This window comes from Motacilla alba, chromosome 1, assembly GCF_015832195.1.
Source record: "Motacilla alba alba isolate MOTALB_02 chromosome 1, Motacilla_alba_V1.0_pri, whole genome shotgun sequence".
Classification (NCBI taxonomy): Eukaryota; Metazoa; Chordata; class Aves; order Passeriformes; family Motacillidae; genus Motacilla; species Motacilla alba.
This window is the reverse complement of record NC_052016.1, coordinates 54090650-54115003: the sequence shown is the minus strand read 5'-3', so window position 1 is coordinate 54115003 and position 24354 is coordinate 54090650. Positions and strand designations below refer to the sequence as shown.

The 24354-nt window shown below is 36.7% G+C and overlaps 1 protein-coding gene across 2 annotated transcripts in view; it reads left to right on the top strand.

Annotated features, from left to right (window-relative positions):
- Window positions 1–22398, top strand: part of SACS (sacsin molecular chaperone) — a 54759-nt gene extending 32361 nt beyond the window's left edge. For both annotated transcript variants that reach the window (XM_038159518.1, XM_038159527.1), the window contains 3 exons: window positions 548–2030; window positions 4969–5060; window positions 9024–22398. In XM_038159518.1, the coding sequence (XP_038015446.1) occupies window positions 548–2030; window positions 4969–5060; window positions 9024–20584 (13136 nt within the window). In that variant the 3' untranslated portion in view covers window positions 20585–22398. The remainder of the gene's footprint in view (window positions 1–547; window positions 2031–4968; window positions 5061–9023) is intronic.
- The last annotated feature ends 1956 nt before the right edge of the window (window positions 22399–24354 follow it).

Genomic DNA, 24354 nt, shown 5'->3' with positions numbered 1-24354 from the left:
AATGTATAGAATTACTGTCTGCCAGCCTTCAAGATCTGCAAAGTATGAATCTAGTAGAACACACATGTAGTAAATTAATTAGTTGGTTTTTTTCTTGAAAATAGTGGAAACATAAAAGTAAGTAGTTGAAAGAAGTTGAAAGCAACTTTCTGTTGCTCACTGTCAGCTAGAATTCAAATAGCTGAATGAATATTTATATATTCAGTTGCAGAATAGATGTATGCTTGTTTCTTCCCTGTTAGTAAGCACTGAATTATGTTATCAGAATCATGTAGGTTGGAAAAGATCTTTAAGAACATTGAGTGCAACCACAACCATAGGCCTTTTGGTACCAAGTCCACTAAGCCATGTCCCTAAGGGTCATGTCTTCATATCCTTTTAATGGCTCTAGGGATGGTGACTCAGCCATTTCTCTAGGGATTGTACTCAGTTCATCACAGTTTTAGAATATTTTATTCTTTCCTTTTAAAAATTTGTTCCTTAACAGTGTATTTTTAAAGTATGTTGTTTTAGGATTATTAGTAATTGTTGGTTTTTATGGATACAGATGTCCCTAGCATCTTCAGTGGTGACCAGATTGGAATGCTTGATCCCCATCAAACCCTCTTTGGACCTCATGAGTCGGGCCAGTGCTGGAATCTAAAAGAAGATAGCAAGGAAATAAGTGAACTTACAGACCAATTTGCACCTTTCATTGGTGTATTTGGCAGCACTAAGGAAACCTTTAAGAATGGAAACTTTCCTGGTACATTTTTTCGTTTCCCACTTCGTCTGCAGCCTTCCCAACTGAGCAGCAATGTTTATGACAAGCAGAAGGTCTTGGAGCTGTTTGAATCCTTTAGAGCAGATGCGGACACAGTATTGCTTTTCCTGAAGAGTGTTCAAGATGTTTCATTGCACGTACGGGAAGCTGATGGAACAGAGAGGCTGGTTTTTAGAGTAACTGCCAGTGAGAACAAGGCCTTGAAACATGAAAGACCCAATTCTATCAAAATCCTGGGAACTGCAATAAATCAGTATTGTAAGGGAGTTCCAAGCAATAGCATAACATGTGTGACATACCATGTAAATATAGTTGTAGAAGATGAGAGTGTTAAGGATGCACAGAAAACATCTTGGTTAGTGTGTAATTGTGTGGGTGGTCGAGGAATGTGCACAGAACTGGATTCTTTAGCTGATGACTTGAAATTTGTTCCTACTATTGGAATAGCCATGTCTTTAGCAACTAACGAGGAGGAAAATGGAGCTGTAGCAGACTTTTCAGGAAGAGCATTTTGTTTTCTGCCTTTGCCTCCCGGCGAAGAAAGCAAAACTGGACTTCCAGTTCATGTTAGTGGTTTTTTTGGTCTCACAGACAACAGGAGGAGTATCAAATGGCGAGAGTTGGATCAGTGGAGAGATCCAGCAGCTTTGTGGAATGACCTTCTTGTGGTAAATATAGTGCCTAAGGCATATACCACCCTTATTTTGGAAGCTATCAAACGAATGGAGACTGAGAAGAATTCTGATTTTCCATTGTCACCTGAAAGAATTTATAGGTTATGGCCTGATGAGAATAAAATCAGGGTACCCTGGAAACCAATAGTAATACCTCTCTTTAAAGACCTGCTCCAGCATACAGTTATTTACTCAGTGAGTAATCAGTGGATAAAGGTGGAACAGGTGCACTTTTCTGAAATGGATGAGAGTTTGGAGTACACGCAGTCTGTTCTCAACTACCTCCAGAATTCAGGGAAGCAGATTGCTAAGGTACCAGCAAATATTGCTAGTGCAGTGCATCTTACTATTTCTACTGCTAAAGCTGTGAAAAAAGTGACTCCTGCTGTAGTGCGGCAAGTCCTAAGGAAATCTGGGCACAGTGGACCTGCTGAAGAAAAGCTTCATCTTTTAGAATATGTGCTTTCTGATGGAGTCTACAGTGAACTGATTGGATTGGAGCTTTTGCCTTTACAGAATGGGAATTTTATTCCTTTTTCCTCATCTGTGTCAGAGCAGGATGTAGTTTACATAACCTCAGAAGAATATCCCAGGTATGCTTAATATTTATAATACTGTGGGGAGGATTTTTGTCAGGTTTTTTTATTTTTTTTAATTTATATGTTAAAACACAGCTTCAGACTCCTTTGCTTGTCAATGAACAAGATATGCAGCAGCCTGCATTGGGATGAAATAAGGCATAGATAGAACCCAATTTTCTGTATATATGTATATGTCTGTGTGCATATGCCTCATTTGAAAAGTTTGACACCCGTTTGCCATTAACCCTTTATAAAGGAATTGTGTGATCTACACTTTAAGAGAATACCTCAGGATACATTTCCAGTTCATTTTCTTCTTGGAATTACAAATACGAAGAGTTAGCAACATGCATACTAGGAAGTTCATTAAATTAGGTAATGCTAAGGGCTTTTATTAAACTTAAGCCTTGAGATTATGTCTGGCTGTTTTTTTATCACAACACTTAATTTCAGTGAGGTACTACTAAAAACTGGTTTCAGGAAATAAGCAGATACTACGATGAGCTGTCTTTTGCATCTCAGACCTTTTGCTCTCCCTTTGTTCTCTCCAGTCCCTCTCCAATTAGTTTTTTTTCCTTGCTTATTTCCCAGCTGCATCAGTGCTCCAGTTTGGTTCTCATTTCATCAGCCAACAGAGCTTGACTGACACTGGGGAGGGGATAGCAAAGAGCAGGCTAGCTGGAATGAATGAGCTGGGGTCACTGGGAAGAAAGCATGACTACTGCTTTTTGTGTCTGTTCTGGATTATGTGTGTATTAAATACTTGTTAAATCTGGACCATTCTGCACACAGTGTCTAAAAACATAAGGCTTGAAGTCACTCAGACATGCCAGATGTTTCCTCTTACAAAGTGCTACCCCTATGCATGATTACAATGAGCCCTTCTTCTCCTTTGCCTCAGAATTCCACTAATTTCCAGACCCTCAACTTGAGAGAATGTGACACTTGGCATATGTTTTGTTGCTTTTGCTGCTCTGTGGACTGTTTAAAAGGGAAGGAGAGGTGGGTTGGAGTGTGCTCATATAGGTATTATTAAAGTAAAAAGTGCTTCAAGTTAGGTCCTTACGTAAATTGTGTTTTGACTATACATATAGACAGCCAATCTTAACGAAAAGTAGTTGGATGCAAGTAACTTTTCTTTCCATGTTTCTTGAAAACAATTTGCATATCTTCAAGCCTGCTGCTCTTTGTTTGCTATATTCTAAACAGAATCACAGAATGGGTCAGGTTGGAAGCGACCACTGGGCGTCATCTGGTCCAACCTCCCCGCTCAAGCAGGGCCATCCCAGAGCACATGGCACAGGGTTGTGTCTAGATGGTTCTTGAGTCTCTCTAGTGAGGAAGGCTCCACAGCCTCTCTGAGCAATCAGTACTCATTCTAGTACTAGGTCATTGCACAGTGCAGAAGTTCTTCCTCATATTCAGCTGGAACTTCCTGTGCATCAGTTTCTGCCCATTGCCTCTTGTCCTATTGCCTGAATCCTTGGCACCACAAAAAAGAGCCTGGCTCCACCCTCGTGACAACTTCCCTTCAGGTACATATAGCCATGGATGAGGTCCCCTCTCAGCTGTCTCCTCGAGGCTGATGAAGCCCAGCTCCCTCAGCCTTTCCTCATAAGAGAGATACTCCAATGCCTTGATCATCTTTGTAGCCCTCTGCTGGACCCACTTCAGCAGCTCCATAAATTTAAACCCATAATCAAAAACCCATAATCTTTTCTTGTTCTAAACAATTCAGGTTATTTATCAGGGGATTAAAGCTACTGGGGCCTTAGTGTCTTTTTCCAAAAAAAAAAAAAAAAAGTTTTTTAGCATCTACTGTGAGATGATTTATCTTTTGTTGTTCTTTCATTTTGTTAATCCTTCCAGAAGTTCAGCCAGTATACTAATACAGAAAACATTCCCATGGTGAGAATAACAAATTAGAGCCCTGCTTCAGGCTAGTCATAAGATACTTTTTCTGAAACTTAAGGATACCAGTATTTTTTATTCAGTTCATGTTCCATTGGTAATGGACCTGGTTTGATTAGTCTTGTAAAACTGATACAAAAGCATATTATAACAGGCATAAATCTCCTTGCTAGTGGTGATGAAACAGGAATTTCAAATAGTAATTCTTTCTTTGCCTCTATTATTGCCTACATCAAGTATCTTTAATTCTAATGTTTTAAATATGATAAATTATGTATGTTAGATGTTTCAAAACCCTTTCAGTTTAGGAGATTGGTTCTTAATCAAATTTGCAGCCTCCTAAGAAGGTAAAATAAGCTCTTTGAAATTTTCTTTCTAGTAACTGTGGAAGAACAAGATTCTATGTTGGTTTATGTCTAATGAACACACCTGCAAACAGAATTAAACTGGCTATTTATTTTTGATTTCACAAAGACCAAAGCCCTGAAAGCCGATTTAGTTTTAAGTGCCAAAGTAAGAGAAGGGGAGGATGAGATTGACTCTTGGCACAATAATTTTAAGTATTGACTGCAGATCTTCTGAAATCTGTAGATCTTTTCAAATCTACAGGTCTGTGTGACATTCTAGAATTATGTGTTTTATTTTATGTTAACTTTTCAAGCAGAATTCTAAGAGACATAGAATGGTAGGTGCTATTTTAACTCTTTTTTTGGTTAGAGTACAAATAGATGAAAGTAGTTTTTTAATCCCAGTTTTTCTATCAAAGAAAACTTCCTTAGACCTGCTTTGAAAAGTAGTTGGAAAAAATTACTTTCTTACTACTCTCTGCTTCTAAATGTATAACTTTTCTATTTGTCAGAAAATACCCACTGAAAGCCCTAGAGTGCATGCGCACATGATTGCTTTGCATGCTACTCTGTTCTACCATGATGATTACCACGCTGGTGATGTCTATACAGTAACACAAATAAATGAGGCTTTGCTTAAGTGTGGGGGACCTTTTTTTTTATTTTTTTTCTCTTTTTTCATGGTGTGCTAGATCACTCTTTCCTGGCCTGGAGGGAAGGTTACTGTCTGATGACCTGAAGCCTGAGGTCCTTGCTGCTTTGAAAGAAGCTGCCAAAAGCCGAGGTAATGTGTCTTTTGTATTTTCTTACAGAGCTTTTAATGGTTCAAACAGACTAGCTCTAACCCCAAGTTCAAAGTAATGTCTCTTGAAGTTGAGTTCCCATAAATAAGACAATCATCTAAAAAAACCCCCATTAAGATATGATAGATTTTTTTGAATTGAAATGACACAAATGAAAATTATAAATGAACAAAAAGGCAAAGGAAGAAAGATGAAAATTTGTGATAAAATTTAGCAAAATGTATTCAAGGATGAAGAATTTTATTCAAATAGTATTCTTCCACATAAACAGTCTTAATTCTGTTTTATATTTATAGTATTTGCATATGCAATAGCTGTGTCATGGTTTTAGTACTGTGGATCATCTTTTAACTCACAATTGCAGGTGATCGCTTCAGTACATTTGTTTTAAACCAGGTTAAATCAGTTAAAGTGTCTAGCCTCAAGCATACAGTAGATCAAATAGTTTTATCATTTGTTTCCTGATTTTTAATTCATGGTTTATGGTTATGTCAGTGTGGACCTACTGAAATACTCCCAGTCATGATCAAAAGACATGGTGAAGGAGTTTGTTTTATCTATAGATAATATACCTCTATGTTTAACTGTCTTCACAATTAATTTTTTTTCTGGTATCTATTCTTCTCAGAGTTTTTCTGCACTTACCTTTCCACCCTTGTGTTTACCATTTGACTGATAAATTTGAAGCCTAAATCTCAGAAATATTTTCATGTAAACACAATTCACAAGTCAAGCCACTTGTTAGTTCACCATATGCTAATACTATTTAAAAGTAAGCGGTTCTTCAATGTCTAGAAAATGTACTTTTCAGGACAAGATTCTTGTCTCTTTTTTTTTTTTTTTTATTACTTGATTCATCAGAACTCTTTCTTAGACTGAAGATGTTAGAACTAGAATATTGTTATTCACAGTCTTGATTTGCTTTTCTTAGTATCCTTTATTATAACCTTCAGTCATTTAGTCTCTATTTCTTCTATGTTTTGACCTTTTTTCCCTTTCAATCCTTTAAATCTTTCCTCTTTATTGTTCTTTTTGTTGAGTTCTAGACCTTCTCCTTTCTCCATGTTTTTATCAAACACAAAAGAAAAATAAGGTAATCCTGAGGCAAGATGATAAATTTTTAAACTATGGCAAAGCATCTATGAAAAAATTAAAATAATTGAGTAACTTTTTGCATAGAGTAAAACATGTAAATATTTAATATAAAATATATTGAATATATTAAATCTGTGACTTTAATTGAATACGAAGGACATCAAGTTTGAAATTATTACAAAGAAAACCCATATTTTAAAAAGCAGAATTTTCAAAGTCCTATCAGCTTATTAGATGATGGATGCTGTGTCTGTCAATGCATTAGAATATGCTTAATTTTTTTTTTCTCTACTGGTAATTTCCCTCTGCACTATTTTTAAACAGGATATAAAGTTGAAAGTAATGACTACTTTAAATTGTGTATCCAGACAGGGAATATTTGTGATCTAGCATAGGACCAAGGTGCTACTGTTTAATAGTACCTTTTAAGGAATGGGTATATATAGGTATCAAGACAACCACAGTGAGGTTAGATGGATGAAGATTTTATATAAGACAGCAATGTTAGTATTGAAAAATGCCTGTTCTGTGTGATGAAATCTTGAGCTGATTTTTGAGAAGTACTTTTCTAGACATGTAGAAAAAGTACATCTAGAAATGTACTTTTCCTCTGAGTGAATGTCACAAAGCAATCTAAAAGCAGGTTCAAATTAAAAAACAGAGCAAAACAACCAAAATAAAATACAGTATATGCTTGAATACATCTTAGACAGAAAATGCAGAGGTGACAGAAACAGAAAAACCCCTGTATGTTATTAAACCAGTCCCTTGCTGAGTTCTAGGACATTCCTTCTCTTGCAGGCTTGGTCTCAGAATTGCAATGAAGTATTTCTACTCCTTTTAGTTACTGGGTCACATTTAAGTCTTGCTTTTGTCTCTCTTTTATTCTGGCATTTTGGATGATATTTTTCTAGGGATTTGTTCTTGGTAGTATGCCTCTCATTCATTAGAAGAACATACTTTTGTAAATAAATATGGCAAATATTCTTCTAAATGTTCTCAGAATTATTACATACTATTAGATAATCCTTTACAAGATTCAGGTGTCCTACTTTTCAGTCTCCCTCCTCCTAAATTATTATTCAGTCAATGATTCTGCATAATTATACAACTGCACTACCATAAAATGTGTATGTTACAATAAATAATAAATATTAGAGGAGGTTTTGACAGGTTTAGAAATCTTAATCTGTCAAAAATTTTATTTATATAGCTATAGAAATTACATCAGAGAGATTTCTGCTACAATTGCAGAAATAGAAACTTTTAATATTAAATAATTAAACTTTTAAATATTATTTTAATCTCTGAGATGGGATGCAATTGTTTTTATTGTGTTGTTCAAAGACAAACAGATCTGACTTTTACTCTCTTAAAATGTGAACTGTATTTGTCTAGTTAGTAACTGTTTCTATACTTAGTGTATTAATATGTAGTTCAGAGGATGTTTTCTAAAAATGAATTTGATTATATTCTAGCCCAACAGCTTCTCTGGGGATTTTCAGGTATGGTTATTAATTGAAGATGTACTGGTTTGGACTGAAGCTTGATATTTGTGTGAATTTGGTGATTAGCTTTTCTCATTGCCCCAGCTTTCTTGTAAAAATCTTGCCAAATAGTGCTGCCAAGAGATAACAACCTAACATAATTATGAAAAGATTTCTAAATACAGCTGAGGGGAAAATGCATATTGATGAAGAAAACCTTGTAATTATGTTACATGGAAATTATCAATATTTTCATTGGTTTATTTGTATATATTTAATAATTTTACACGCGGGAAGATTTCTAGTACTTTAAGATTACCTGTAGAGTTTTAAAAACAGTATTTTTAACTTCTCAAAGTAAAAAAAAAATGGGGTTTAAGTTTAGCTTTTGAGTAGATTCTTGTCTTCCATGGGCTCTTTCTGCAAGTTTTCCTCACTTTTGCAGGGCTAGTGTGTTACCTATTTTTCTGTTCAGTAGAGCTGTCAGAGTCTGTAGCTCTGTAGGCATGAAGTGAAAGAAAAAAGATTTTTTTCTGAAGGATGTCTGTAACTGCTCTCAATCTTTGTTGGGGCTGTTGCCTTCAAGAAAATGGCAATATTATCTAGATGTGTGATGAAAGATCTGAAATTCAAATAGATGTCTTGCTTTCACTTCTGTCATTATTTCTGATGCTTTGGGAGGGTAGTAGTATTTTTTTTATTCTGTGCTGTTTTACTCTCAGAAGTTCTGTAGTTTTTAAGTATAAACTTTCCTAATAATAATTAAGATGTGAGTGTAAAGACATATTTCTTTTAGTGAGAACTTAAATAAAAAGAATAAAAACATATTGACTTTCAACACTTCCTGCCTGAGTCTAGTTTATTGTCAATTTTAGTTGTAAGAGCAGCTGCACCTGAACCACTTTGCTGTATCTAATAAATAATCTTTCAAATCTATTTGAACATTTGCAATTATAGACAAATAAAGGATTAGATTTTTATTTACAACTAGGGAAATAAGTTAGATAAAGAATCAACTAAACAAAAAAATACATTTGTAGTTCAATTTTAAATCTCTAGTTGCTATGTATGCCTGAGAACCTTTGTGCTAAACTAACAAATATAATAACATACTGATAATTTTCAATTTGTTCATATTTTCATACTAATATGGAATGTATTTTCTTTTAATTAACTCCTGAAAGTAAAGGAAGCTGGTATCTGCAGTCGTGGTTAACAATTTTTTTTTTTTTCCCACAAAAAGACAGGGCACAGAGTAGACTTTTTTTCCCTTGTTTTCTTATTTCTTTGTCCCCTGAAGCCATTTGCTAAGTAACTCTGCTCTATGATTTTCACAGCTTTTCCCTTGTGCTGTAATTTCAGGGAGGCCATGCACTCAGCTGCAGCTCCTGAACCCAGAAAGGTTTGCCCGGCTCATTAAAGAAGTTATGAACAGCGTGTGGCCTGGGAGAGATGTGGTTGTACAGTGGTATCCAGGCTTGGAAGAAAAAAAGCACCCATCAGTTTCCTGGCTGAAGATGGTCTGGAAGAATCTATACATACATTTTTCTGATGACTTGAGTGTGTTTGATGAAATGCCACTTATCCCCAAGACGCTGCTGGAGGAAAATCAAACATCAGTGGAACTGGTTAGATTTAGGAATCCATCACCCATCATTCTGGAAGATGAATCTGAGACTCAGCTCCCAGAATATTTAGCTGATATTATTCAGAAAATTGGTGGAGTTGTACTTAAGAAACTGGATATTTCTATCCAACATCCACTTATAAAAAAATACGTGCATCCACCATTGCCAAGTGCTGTTTTACAAATAATGGAAAAAATGTCCTTACAGAAACTATGCAATCAGGTTGCCTCATTCCCGCCAACACATAAAGATGCTCTTAGGGCATTCTTAGCTAGTTTAACAGATGCAAATGAAAAAGAGAAGAGAATTATTCAGGAATTGCTAATATTTAGAAAAATTGAAAAATCATCTGATGAAAGTGTCCCTGTTTTTACTGGGCTAAAAGGTAGTAAGGTATTACACCACACTGCCAAAATTCCTCCTGGTCTAAGATTTTCTGTTCCAATAATTGACAGCAGTGATGAAGCAACTATTCGCTTAGCTAATTTGCTGAAAATAGAACAGCTAAAGAGCACAGACTGCTTGAAGTTTGTTATAGAAGACATAAGAAGTGATTATTATTCCTATGATGAAACAGCACAGATAATGCAATGGGTTCTTGAAAATCTGACTTTTCTGAAAAATGAGAATACAGATGTGATAGATTGGCTGACACCACTCAAGTTTATTCAGATCTCACCAGAAAAGATACTGTCAGCAAACGAACTCTTTGATCCTGAGGTAGAACTTCTGCAACATTTGTTTTATGCTGAGGAAGAAAGTTGCTTCCCCCCTGTTATTTTTACATCCTCAGATATTCTTCATTCACTGAGACAAATAGGCTTAAAAAATGAAGCCAATCTTGAGGAAAATGATATCTTGAGAGTGGCAAAAAAAATTGAAAGTTTGCATGCTGACTCTAACACCAATCATGATTTGCTGTTAAGAAAAGCTAGAACTCTCTTGACAATTTTGAACAAGAACCATATGCTGCTTCAATCATCTGAAACAAAAGCTGCGATGAAAAAGATAAAATGGATTCCTGCAAGTAAGGAAAGGCCTCCAAATTATCCAGGGTCCTTGGTTTGGAAAGGAGATCACTGTAATCTTTGTTCACCACCAGAAATGTGTGATATATCACACGCAATTTTGGTTGGTTCCTCAGTTCCTCTTGTGGAAAATGTACTGTTGGATATAGAGAAAGCACTTGGCATCCCCACCAAGCCCAGCATAAAAGCAGTCCTGAAACATTTCAAGGTGGTAGTTGATTGGCATAGTTCTAAAACCTTCAGTGATGAGGACTACTATCAATTTCAGCATATCTTGCTTGAGATTTATGGATTTATGCATGATCATCTAGAAGAAGGGAAAGAAGCTTTTAAAGCCCTGAAGTTTCCCTGGGTTTGGACTGGTAAAACATTTTGTTCCCTCACACAAGCAGTTATAAAGTCAGTTCCTGATCTTGATCTCCAGCCATATTTACATTATGTTCCAAAAACTATGGCAAAGTTTCACCAGTTGTTTAAATGTTGTGGTTCAATTGAGGAGTTAACACCAGACCACGTTTCTATGGTCATTCAGAAAATATATCTGAAGAGTGAGCAGTCTCTCTCAGAACAAGAGAGTAAGCAAAGCCTTCACATTATGTTGAGCATCATAAGATGGCTGTACAGCAATCAGATCCCTGCGAGTCTGCATACGCCCATGCCGCTGTACAGTGGCAAACTTCCTTATAAACTTGCAATGAAGCCAATTCATGAGTGCTGTTACTGTGACATCAAAGTTGATGACTTAAACGATCTGCTTGAGGATTCTGTTGAACCCATAATTTTGGTGCATGAAGACATACCAATGAAAACTGCTGAGTGGTTAAATGTCCCATGCCTTAGCACAAGACTGATTAATCCAGAAAATATGGGGTTTGAGCAATCTGGGCAAAGAGAGCCTCTGACTGTGAGAATTAAAAACATATTGGAAGAATACCCTTCCATTTCAGATATCTTTAAGGAACTTCTTCAAAATGCTGACGATGCTAATGCAACGGAATGTAATTTCCTGATTGACATGAGAAGAAATATGGATATAAGAGAGAACCTTCTGGATCCAGGAATGGCAGCATGTCATGGTCCAGCATTGTGGTCATTCAATAATTCTGAGTTTTCTGACTCTGATTTCCTAAATATAACTCGATTAGGAGAGTCTCTAAAAAGGAGTGAAGTTGACAAAGTAGGAAAATTTGGACTGGGATTCAATTCTGTTTATCATATCACTGATGTTCCTATTATTTTGAGCCGGGAGTTCATGATTATGTTTGATCCAAATGTCAACCATATAAGTAAGCATATCAGAGATAAATCTAACCCTGGCATCAAAATCAACTGGAGCAAGCAACAGAAGAGACTGCGAAAATTTCCAAATCAGTTTAAGCCATTTATAGGAGTTTTTGGTTGCCAGCTACCACTGACAGTAGAATCTCCCTATAGCTACAAAGGAACGCTTTTCAGGCTGTCCTTTAGGACTCAGCAGGAAGCTAAAGTGAGTGAAGTCAGCAGTGCATCCTACAACACAGCAGACATTTACTCTCTTGTGGATGAATTTAGCATTTGCGGTCACAGACTGATAATATTTGCTCAGAGTGTAAATTCAATGGTTTTGAAATACTTGAAAATTGAAGCAGATGATCCCAGCGTGGCACAAGATGTTGTAACTATCAGAAAAAATCTGTGTTCTTCCAAAGCCTTGAGTGCACCAAATGTAAGTGTTTTAAAGGAAGCAGCTAAACTCATGAAGGTGTGCAGCAGCAGTACTAAAAAGCTTCCCACTGAAACACCAAAGTCATCATGTATCCTGCAGATAGTAGTAGAAGAATTTCACCACGTGTTCAGGCGGATTGCTGATTTACAGTCTCCACTTTTCAGAGGTACTGAAGATGATCCAGCTGCTTTCTTTGAAATGGCTAAATCAGGACAGACGAAAAGATCAGGTGATGAATTGCCACAGAAAACAGTAGATTCAACAACGTGGCTTATATGTTCTTGCATGGATGTTGGGGATGCTTTGAAATTTTCTTTGCATGAAAGTGGACGAAGACTAGGCCTAGTTCCCTGTGGTGGTGTAGGAGTCTTGCTGTCTGAAACCCAGGATCAAAAATGGATTGTGAAACCTAATTGCAACAACATAGGTGAAGTATTCTGCTACTTACCTCTGCGAATAAAAACAGGCTTACCTGTCCACATAAACGGCTGCTTTGCAGTTACTTCAAATCGGAAAGAGATCTGGAAAACAGACACAAAAGGAAGATGGAATACAGTATTCATGAGGCACGTTATTGTAAAAGCCTACATAGAAGCCCTTTGTGTTTTACGTGACATGGCAATCAATGGTGAGCTGGTTGACTACAGTTACTGTGCAGTGTGGCCAGATCCTGATTCAGTTCACGATGATTTTTCTATTATTTGTCAAGGGTTTTATGAGGACATAGCTCACATGAAAAGCAAAGAAGGGATCAAAGTGTTTTCTGATGGTTCGTCTTGGGTTTCCATGAAGAATGTAAGGTTTTTAGATGACTCCATACTGAAACGGCCAGATGTTGGGCCGTCAGCTTTCAAGATCTTCCTGAAGTACCTTAAAAAAACTGGTTCCAAAAATCTGTGTGCTGTAGATCTTCCATCCTGGGTAAAGACAGGATTTGAAGAAGCAGGATGCAAATACATATTATTGGAGAACACTTTCTCTGAGAAACAGTTTTTTTCTGAGGTATTTTTCCCTAACATTCAGGAGATAGATCCAGAGCTACGTGATCCTCTGATGCGTTATGTTCTCAATGAAAAAGTTGAGGAGTTCTCAGGAATTCTTCGTGCTACTCCATGTATTCCCTGTTCATTGGATGGACACTCATTAGTTACACCATCAAGACTGATCCATCCTGAAGGAAGAGTTGCAAAGTTGTATGATGCTGAGGACGGAAGATTTCCTTATGGTACCACTCAGGATTATCTTAACCCTGTTATTTTGGTTAAACTTGTGCAGTTGGGAATGGCTAAAGATGATATTTTATGGGAAGATCTGATAGAACGTGCAGAATCAGTAGCTGAAATTAACAAGACTGATCATGCTGCAGCTTGTCTCAGGAGCAGCATTATATTGAGTCTTATTGATGAAAAATTAAAATCTAGAGATCCTAGAGCTAAAGAATTTGCTGCAAAATGTCAAAGCATTCCTTTCCTTCCTTTCCTTAGCAAACCAGCAGGCTTCTCACTGCACTGGAAAGGCAGTGATTTTCAGCCTGAAGCAATGTTTTCAGCAAATGATCTTTTCACTGCTGATCATCAAGATATAGTTTGCCTCATACAACCAATTCTTAATGAAAATTCCCACTCTTTTAAAGGTTGTGGTACTTTGTCATTAGCTGTCAAAGAATTTTTGGGTTTACTGAAGAAACCAGCTGTTAATTTAGTCATAAATCAGTTAGAAGAAGTTGCAAAGTCATTTGATGGAATCACGTTGTATCAAGAAAACATCACTAATGCTTGTTACAAATATCTGCATGAAGCGATGTTAGAGAGTGAATCAACGAAAGCCATGATAATTGAAGAGCTAACAAACTGTAGTTTTATTTTGGTTGAGAATGTGTATGCTGATCCATCAAAAGTGTCTTTTCATTTGAATTTTGAAGCAGCACCCTATCTCTATCAATTGCCTAACAAATACAAAAATAATTTCCGTGAGCTGTTTGAAGGTGTGGGTGTAAGACAGGCTTTCACAGTTGAAGACTTTGCTGTAGTTCTGGAATTAATAAATCAAGAGAGAGCGACCAAACAACTAACAGAAGACAACTTTCAGCTCTGCAGGAGAATAATTAGCGAAGGAATATGGGGCCTCATTAGAGAGAAGAAGCAGGAATTTTGTGAGAAAAAGTATGGTGAGATATTGTTGCCAGATACTCGTCTTGCACTTCTGCCTGCAAAATCTTTGTGTTACAATGATTGTCCGTGGATAAAAGTTAAAGACACAACTGTTAAATATTGTCATGGCGATATTCCAAGAGAAGTTGCTGTGAAGCTTGGAGCAATACCAAAACGCCATAAAGCTTTAGAAAGATATGCATCAAATATCTGTTTTACTACCCTTGGAACAGAATTTGGCCAGAAAGAAAAACTGACTAGTAGAATTAAAAGCATTCTGAATGCTTACCCTTCAGAAAAAGAAATGCTGAAAGAGCTCCTTCAGAATGCAGATGATGCAAAAGCTACAGAGATCTGTTTTGTGTTTGATCCTAGACAGCATCCAGCCGATAGAATATTTGATGAGAAATGGGCACCACTTCAAGGACCAGCACTGTGTGTTTACAACAATCAGCCTTTTACAGAAGATGATATTCGGGGAATCCAGAACCTTGGAAAAGGTACAAAAGTAGGAAATCCCTGTAAAACTGGACAATATGGTATAGGTTTCAATTCTGTTTATCACATTACAGATTGCCCTTCTTTCCTGTCTGGCAATGATATACTTTGCATTTTTGATCCTCATGCAAGATATGCACCAGGTTCAACATCAACAAGTCCTGGCCGCATGTTTAGAGATTTAGATGCAGATTTCAGAACACAGTTCTCAGATGTACTGGATCTCTACTTAGGAAATCACTTTAAACTGGACAATTGTACGATGTTTAGGTTTCCTCTTCGAAATGGAGAAATGGCGAAAGTATCAGAAATTTCATCGGTTCCCTGCTCAGATAGAATGGTCCAAAATCTTTTGGATAAGCTGCGTACAGATGGAGCAGAACTCCTAATGTTTTTGAACCATATGGAGAAAATTTCTATTTGTGAGATAGAGAAAACAACAGGAGCACTGAATGTCCTGTATTCTGTACAAGGCAAAATCACTGATGGAGACAGACTGAAACGAAAGCAATTCCATGCATCTGTGATCGACAGTGTAACTAAAAAGAAGCAGCTAAGTGAAATACCTGTACAGCAGATTACTTACACAATGGATACTGAAGACTCTGAAGGAAATCTCACCACTTGGTTAATTTGTAACAGGTCAGGGTTTTCTGCCATGGAAAAGGTATCCAAAAGTGTGGTCTCAGCCCACAAGAATGAGGACATTACTCTTTTCCCTCGTGGTGGAGTAGCGGCTTGCATTACTCACAATTACAAAAAACCCCACAGAGCATTCTGTTTCTTACCCTTATCATTAGAAACTGGATTACCTTTTCATGTGAATGGACACTTTGCTCTGGACTCTGCAAGAAGAAATCTGTGGCGTGATGATAACGGTGTTGGAGTAAGAAGTGACTGGAATAGTAGTCTAATGACAGCGCTGATAGCACCAGCCTATGTTGAACTGCTGATTCAGCTGAAGAAGAGGTATTTTCCAGGCACTGACCCTACAGTATCAGTGCTGCAAAACACGCCTATTCATGCTGTGAAAGACACTTTAAAAAAGTTTTTATCCTTTTTCCCAGTTAATAGACTTGATATTCAACCAGACTGGTATTGCTTAGTGAAAGCAGTTTACAGTTGCATTTATGAAGATTTGAAGCGTCTTTTACCTGTTATGAGAGCTCCAAATGTTGATGGTTCTGATTTGCATTCTGCTGTTATCATCACATGGGTTAACATGTCTACTGTGAACAAAGGCAGACCATTCTTTGACAATTTGCTACAAGATGAATTGCAGCACCTCAAAAACACAGAATACAACATCACAACACGGAAGACAGTGGCTGAAAATGTTTACAGACTAAAGCATTTACTCTTAGAAATTGGATTTAATTTGGTATACAACTGTGACGAGACTGCAAATCTCTACCACTGTTTGGTAGATGCAGATATTCCTGTCTCCTATGTGACACCTGCTGATGTCCGATTGTTTTTGATGACATTTTCTTTTCCAGACTCTAATTGCCACATTGGAAAGTTACCCTGTCGTCTTCAGCAGACAAATTTGAAACTGTTCCATAGCCTCAAACTCCTGGTTGACTACTGTTTCAAAGATGCAGAAGAAAATGAAATCCAAATTGAGGGTTTGCCACTCCTCATTACTCTTGACAATGTTTTGCAAGTTTTTGATTCAAAACGACCAAAGTTCTTGACAACATACCATGAATTGATTCCATCACGGAAGGATCTTTTTATGAACACATTGTATTTGAGATACAACAATATTCTGCTCAGCAGCGAAGTAGCAAAAGTCTTTGATATCAGAAGTTTTGCTGAATTGTTATCATCTGTGCTGCCTAGAGAGTATAAAACCAGAAATTGTATGAAATGGAAGGAAAACTTTGCAAGTGAATCTTGGCTTAAAAGTGCTTGGCATTTTATCAGTGAGTCTCTGAATATTAAGGAAGAGCAAGAAGATACACAAGCAAAATTCGATGGCGTTATTGAAACTTTGAAGGACTGGACTTTGCTTCCAGGTGTAAAGTTTACTGTCTCAGCCAATCATCTGGTTGTGCCAGAGTGTGATGTCTTGCTGCCACTCAGCATCATGCATATAGCTGTCTTTCCAAATGCTCAGAGTGATAAAGTCTTCCATGCTTTAATGAAAACGGGCTGTATTCAGCTGGCATTGAACAAAATCTGCTCCAAAGACAGTGCTTTAGTGCCTTTGTTGTCGGGACGTACAGCAAACATAGATAATCCCTCCAGCATTCTGAAAGCCATACAATATATGGTACAGACATCAACTTTTAAGACTGAAAAGTTAGCAGAAAGTGACTTTGAGGCTCTCCTAATGTACTTCAACTGCAATTTATGTCATTTGACATCTCAGGATGAGATTAAAATTTTAAAGTCTCTTCCGTGTTACAAATCAATCAGTGGCCGATACATCAGCATTGCAAAATATGGGACATGTTATGTCCTCACAAAAAGCATCCCATCAGTAGAAGTAGACAGATGGACACAGTCAACTTCATCGGCTTTTCTTGAGGAGAAGGTTCATTTGAAAGATTTGTACACTATGCTTGGCTGTGTCTCTGTGGATGATCTTGAAGTGTACTTGAAACATCTTTTGCCAAAAATTGAAAGTCTGTCTTACGATGCAAAATTAGAACATTTGATCTACCTAAAGAATAGGCTAACTAGCATTGAAGAAACTTCAGAAATGAAAGAACAGCTGTTTGAAAAGCTTGAAAGCATTTTGATCATTCATGATGCAAGCAATAGGTTAAAACCTGCAAAGTACTTTTATGACAGGACTGTAAAAGTCTTTGAAGTTATGCTGCCTGAAAAATTCTTTATACCTCAAGATTTTTTTAAGAAGCTAGAGCAACTTACAAAACCAAAAAATCAAGCAGCGTTCCTTCCATCGTGGGTAACTTTTCTGCGCCATATCGGATTGAAATTCATCATTTCACAGCAGCAGTTACTGCAGTTTGCTAAGGAAATCAGCATGCGAGCAAATACAGAAAACTGGTCTAAAGAAACACTACAGAATACTGTTGATGTTCTTCTCCATCATATATTTCAAGAAAGAGCTGACCTTTTTTCAGGAAATTTTCTGAAAGAATTGTCTTTAATTCCTTTTCTGTGCCCTGAGCGAGCTCCAGCAGAATTTGTGAGATTTCATCCTCAGTATCAAGAAGTTAATGGAACTCTTCCTCTTATACGATTCAACGGGGCACAGGTGAACCCTAAATTCAAGCAGACCGATGTGTTGCAGTTGCTGTGGACATCATGTCCTATTCTTCCCGAGAAAGCAACACCTTTAAGCATCAAAGAGCAAGAGGGGAGTAGTCTTGGTGCGCAAGAACAGCTTGAGCAAGTTTTAGCCATGCTGAATGTTAATTTGGACCCTCCTCTGGACAAAGTTATCAATAACTGCAGGAACATATGCAATATAACAACTTTGGATGAGGACATGGTGAAAACTAGGGCCAAGGTCCTAAGAAGCATATACGAGTTTCTTAGTACAGAGAAGAGGGAATTCCGCTTTCAGCTTCGAGGAGTTTCTTTTGTGATGGTGGAAGAAGGTTGGAAGCTCCTTAAGCCTGAGGAGGTGGTAATAAACCTTGAGTATGAATCTGATTTTAAACCTTATCTTTACAAACTTCCTTTAGAACTTGGTACTTTCCATCAGTTATTTAAACATTTGGGCACTGAAGACATTATTTCAACAAAGCAGTATGTTGAAGTTCTAGGTCGCATATATAAAAGCTCGGAAGGAAAGCAATTGGATCCTAATGAAATGCGCACAGTTAAAAGAGTAGTTTCAGGCCTGTTCAAAAGTCTTCAGAATGATTCTGTAAAGGTTAGGAATGACCTTGAGAATATGAGAGATTTTGCCCTTTACCTTCCCAGCCAAGATGGTAGGTTGGTAAAGTCTAGTATCTTAGTTTTTGATGATGCACCCCACTACAAAAGCAGAATCCAAGGTAACATTGGTGTGCAGATGCTTGTTGATCTCAGCCAGTGTTACTTAGGCAAAGACCATGGCTTTCACACTAAATTGATAATGTTATTCCCTCAGAAGCTGAGGCCTCGCTTACTTAGCAGTATACTTGAAGAGCAGTTAGATGAAGAGTCTCCCAAAATTTGTCAGTTTGGAGCGTTATGTTCTTTGCAGGGAAGGTTACAGTTACTGTTGTCTTCAGAGCAGTTCATCACAGGACTCATTAGGATTATGAAGCATGAAAATGACAATGCTTTTCTGGCTAACGAAGAAAAAGCAATAAGACTTTGCAAAGCTTTGCGAGAAGGTTTGAAAGTTTCCTGTTTCGAGAAGTTGCAAACAACATTAAGAGTTAAAGGGTTTGCTCCCATTCCCCACAGCAAAAGTGAAACATTTGCTTTCTTGAAGAGATATGGAAATGCAGTAATATTGCTTTACATACAGCATTCTGACAGCAAGGACATAAATTTCCTCTTAGCATTAGCCATGACCTTAAAATCTGCAACTGACAACCTGATTTCTGATACCTCATATTTAATTGCCATGCTGGGTTGTAATGATATTTATCGGATCAGTGAGAAGCTTGACAGCTTAGGAGTGAAGTATGACTCTTCTGAGCCATCAAAACTTGAACTACCAACACCTGGCACTCCTATACCAGCTGAAATTCACTATACACTTCTAATGGATCCAATGAATGTATTTTATCCTGGTGAATATGTTGGTTACCTTGTTGATTCTGAAGGTGGTGATATATATGGATCATATCAGCCTACTTACACCTATGCAATCATTGTTCAAGAAGTAGAAAGAGAAGATGATGAAAGCCCCAGTTTTCTAGGGAAGATTTACCAGATTGATATTGGATATAGTGAATATAAAATAGTGAGCTCTCTTGACTTGTACAAATTTTCTAGACCAGAGGAAAGCTCTCAAGGCAGGGATAGCACACCTTCTACCCCAACCAGTCCCACAGAATTTCCAGCACATGGACCAAGGGCCATTCCACCTATCTTCACTGGTAGAGAGAGCCACAAAACAATGTCCTCAAAACACCACTCTCCAAAAAAGATAAAGTCAAACTCGTTGCCAGAAATATTAAGAGAAGTGACATCTGTGATTGAACAGGCTTGGAAGCTTCCAGAATCTGAAAGAAAAAAGATTATTAGGAGGCTCTATCTTAAATGGCACCCAGATAAAAATGCAGAGAATCTTGATATAGCTAATGAGGTTTTCAAACATTTGCAGAATGAGATTAACAGGATGGAAAAACAGGCCTTTATGGATCAAAATATGGACAGAGCCTCAAGGAGACCATTTTCATCTTCTGCTTCTCGATTTCAGTCAGATAAATTTTCATTTCAGAGATTTTACACTTCATGGAATCAGGAAGCTACAAGCCACAAATCTGAAAGGCAACAGTATAAAGAAAAGTGTCCCTCCTCCACGGGGCCCTCTTGCTCCCAGCGCTTTTTCGTCCCACCCACATTCAGGTCCGTTGGCAATCCTGTGGAGGCACGTCGATGGCTTAGGCAGGCCCGAGCCAACTTTTCAGCTGCACGAAATGACCTTCATAAAAATGCCAATGAATGGGTGTGCTTTAAGTGCTACCTTTCTACTAAACTAGCCTTGATTGCAGCTGACTACGCTGTGAAGGGCAAGTCAGACAAAGACATAAAACCAGCAGCCCTTGCACAAAAAATAGAGGAGTACAGTCAGCAACTTGAAGGACTTTCAAATGACGTTCAGACATTGGAGGCTTATGGAGTAGATAGCTTAAAAACTAGGTATCCTGACTTACTTCCTTTTCCACAGATTCCCAATGATAGGTTTACTTCAGAAGTTGCTATGAGAGTGATGGAATGTACTGCTTGCATTATAATAAAACTTGAAAACTTCATACAACAGAAAGTATAAATTATTTGAAGAGGTTAGGGGACTGTTTTGTCAAGAATCAGGTGTTTCAAGTGGTGGCATACAAATGCAATTGTGCAGATTATGGAATATCCAAGAGGTTGCATGGTGCCAAGCAGCTTAGAAGTGTCATGCACAAAGGTGGATGGTACGGGGGTACTTAGAACTGAAATTTACTTAAATGGGATTTTTTTTTTCTTAACTGAGCCTGCTGTTAAGCAAACTGTAAAACCTGAATATTTTTTTAGAATTTGCAAGGAAATTGAGCTGCAAAAATTAGATGTATGCACAACATTAATTGGCATATTGTTGAACTGCACTTTATATAACCAAAGCTTAGCTTTCTGTTAGATAAAGCCTGTAATTATAACTCCTTATTAGAATTTAATGTAATGTTTCTGAAAGGGTAATGTCAGTTTTCAATGTACTAATCTTAAGACTGGACATACAATGAAATGGGAAGTGGGGTGAAAGTTAAATTAACTTTGGAGATATTACTCCAAAGCATATCTGTATTCTTTTGCGTTCTGTGGACATTCATGTCATTCATAGTAATACTCTTATCAGCTGGATCTGATTATAAATTTGCTGCAGCATCACACTGTAAACATTTAAAGGATAGTTTAGTACATGTAAACTGGTACAGTTATTTTAATGCTGAATAATGATACTTGATTTAACATGCCACATCATGTCATGCATTGATTGCATTTACGTTATTATGAAATAATTAAGTATTTAATTTACTTTTTTTTTAGAGCCTGTCATTTTTTGTTTAATGAAAAAGCATGTGGATGATATAAAATCTGTGAACATTATTATATGGTGTTTTATGATTTTTTTTTTTTGGAACACCAAAACTCAGTCTTCAGATTCCTAAATGCTTGAGTTCCTTTTTTTTCCCCTGTGTGTGTGCCTTTGTGTGTGTACATATATATATATTTTTCCACAAACATGAGTAATAGTACAATTGAGTAACTCATTTTTGGTGTACACAGAGCACTGTTTTTTGTTACCTGTTTAAAGGTGCTGCAATGTAATGCTGGTTTTATTTTGTTATTCACTACAGCCCTTGAGAAATCTGATTATTAGTTCACACTCTTTCTTTTATAGTTTGTAATACTTTTGGTAATGTCATGCAGTATGTTCAACATTAGCTTTTTGTAAAAAATTTAAAAAAATAAAAAATGGAAGGAAAATGCTAAATGAAAGGATTTTTTTTTGTTGGATCAGCCACATTAAACAAATGTCAAACATTTTCCAGTGGCATGCTGTTACACTTGTCTACTTGACAGCACAGTGAAACTGCAATTTAACTTACAGAATACAAAGGAAAATAAACAACAGCAAGCTTGCTGATACAGCTGTGATAGTGCTGTAATACAAAAACAAAAAATCACAATGAAGTCTGCCTCAGTTTTGAGTAAATTATAAAGGCCTTGTTCTCAAAGAAATGTGACAGTTGGAAAATGATACTGCTTCTGATTGTGGAGCCATGATTATTATTATTTCTGCTATTAAATTAAGTGCCATAAATTTAATAAAGAAAAATGCAAACATATATTTCAGTCCGATGTGTTTTGGTTTTGTAATGTTAGCTAACTTTACCTGTTATTTGAAGCTTTTATATAGGTAAATACACAACGTTCTTTTTGATTAATTCTAAATAATTGTACAAATATTTAAATACTGTTGAAAAGGAAACTTGCCCCCCCCCCTTTTTTTTTTTTGCAATGACAAATGTTTGCAGTTTTCTCAAACAAATTGTACATTTTGCTGATTTTTTTGCAATAAATAGCATGTAAGTAAAACACAAATCCTGGTGTGCCATTAAATAAATCAGTTTAGTGAATTCCCTATGTTTTAAAAATAGATTCATTTGTGGTTCTTGCTTTGTGCATTAAGTCAGACAAATAGTATTCAGGGTAAGCAAAATACTTGAAAAGGAAACAGTTCTCATGCTTTTCATTTTAAATGGAGCTAAAACATCAGGTCTCATGGAAGCATGCAAAAGTGTAACAGGAGCACCATGAACACTTTGCTGTTTTTATGTGAGCTCTTGAGGAAGAAAATCTTCTAAGTGTATAATTGTGTTTTATAAACAACTTATGTTGCCTTACCAGTATTATTATTATGAACTGTTAAAATGGCTGTGCAGAACCACTGAACTATTCTAATTTTGTTTAGTTTGTATATTTTGTTGAGTGCTGACACTGAGAAAGAAAAAGGTCCCAATTCTTAAGAAGCTAATGGTCTGAAACAATTTTAAACTCTGAGCTGAGTTGAGAAAGAAAACTGTAACAACACAGAAAAACTAATTAATTTTGTTATTCCTGAATTAAAACTAACAATAAAATTTACAGATGGCTGCAGAGGGACACTGAGAGGCGTCTCAGTTGGAAGTCTCTTAGTTTCTTATTTGCTTAACTCACTCTAACAGCTAACATAAATAAAGAGGCTTTGTGAGACCAGGAAACCATATCCTGACAGAACATGCTTTTTTAAGAGCCATTTAATTCCTGATTAAAAATAAAAACAAATAAATCAAATGCTTAATTGATTCTTCCTTTTGGCTCAGCTGGGAGACTTGTCAATGTGTCTAAGTCAGGTGTAGAGGCTTAGAAGAGTTAGGATGTGATGGTCCTGTAGTAAGGGCCTGTAGAAGTAAATGTTAGCATGTAGGTTCCACAAAAATACATTTAGCAAGTAATTCTGCGCATTAAATGAGTTCTCATTGGAGAAAATATCTTTTCATTCAGGTCTATCTCCTGCCTTCCACAGGTACCAGCAGTTTATCTAGGAAAAGCAGCTTCAGTTCTTGTCTCCCAAAATTACAGTTGTGGAGTTTAACAAAAAGGAGACTACTTCAACTATACATAGAGCAGCTTAAATCTAAGGAACTGCAGTTGGAATGAGCCTTGATAGGCTTGTTGCTATCGTGTGCTTTAAAAGTTTTCCTCTCAAACAATGAAGTGTTACACAGCTATTCTAAAAAGCACAGGACACTTGCCTCAGCAATTAGTGACAAGAAAAAATACCTTTTGTTTGTTTGTTTGTAGTTTTGTTCTGTTTTGTTTTTGTTGTTGTTGTTTTTGTTAAGGACATAGATTTTTGTGTAGCTGACTACCGGAAGAATAAATGGTTTATTGTGTAAAAATTGCAGTTTTACAATATTTGTACTCAAATCATTATCAGTAAAGTTACTGTAATGATTTGTGAAACGGGATTTAAAATTTACTATAAGGATTACATTCACTTGGTGCTGGTATGCTTTAAACAAAGCTGTAATTAAATCTATTGTAATTTCTCCAGTTAAAGTAGAGGAATGTAGTACCACCTTTGAGATGCTCTGTTGCTGGATCTAAACTCTTTGAGAAAGGCTGGATTGGTCCTGGGGAGCAAAGGCGAACTAATAGTTCAAAAATAACTAAACCTGGCAGCCAAAGTAAATGTTTTCATTTGAAGAAGACATGCATTTTTTGTCACATGAACGGTTTTGTCAATGAATTTTTGATCAGAACTGTTTATCTTTTCTTTGGTTTGTTTTCTGGATGATTAAGTCAGTAGCACTGCCATAATTTCTTTGTTCACTTTCACCTATTTCTGATTAAGACACAGGAATTCTACATGTCCAATGAAATCTAATTGTAAAGCATTTTCTAAATTCTGCTAAGTACATTTTTAGCTGGGACCAAGAATTGTGTTCATATTTTTAAATAAAGTACATTTCACAGTCTTGGAAAAACAATTTTGTTTTAAAAATGAAAACATTC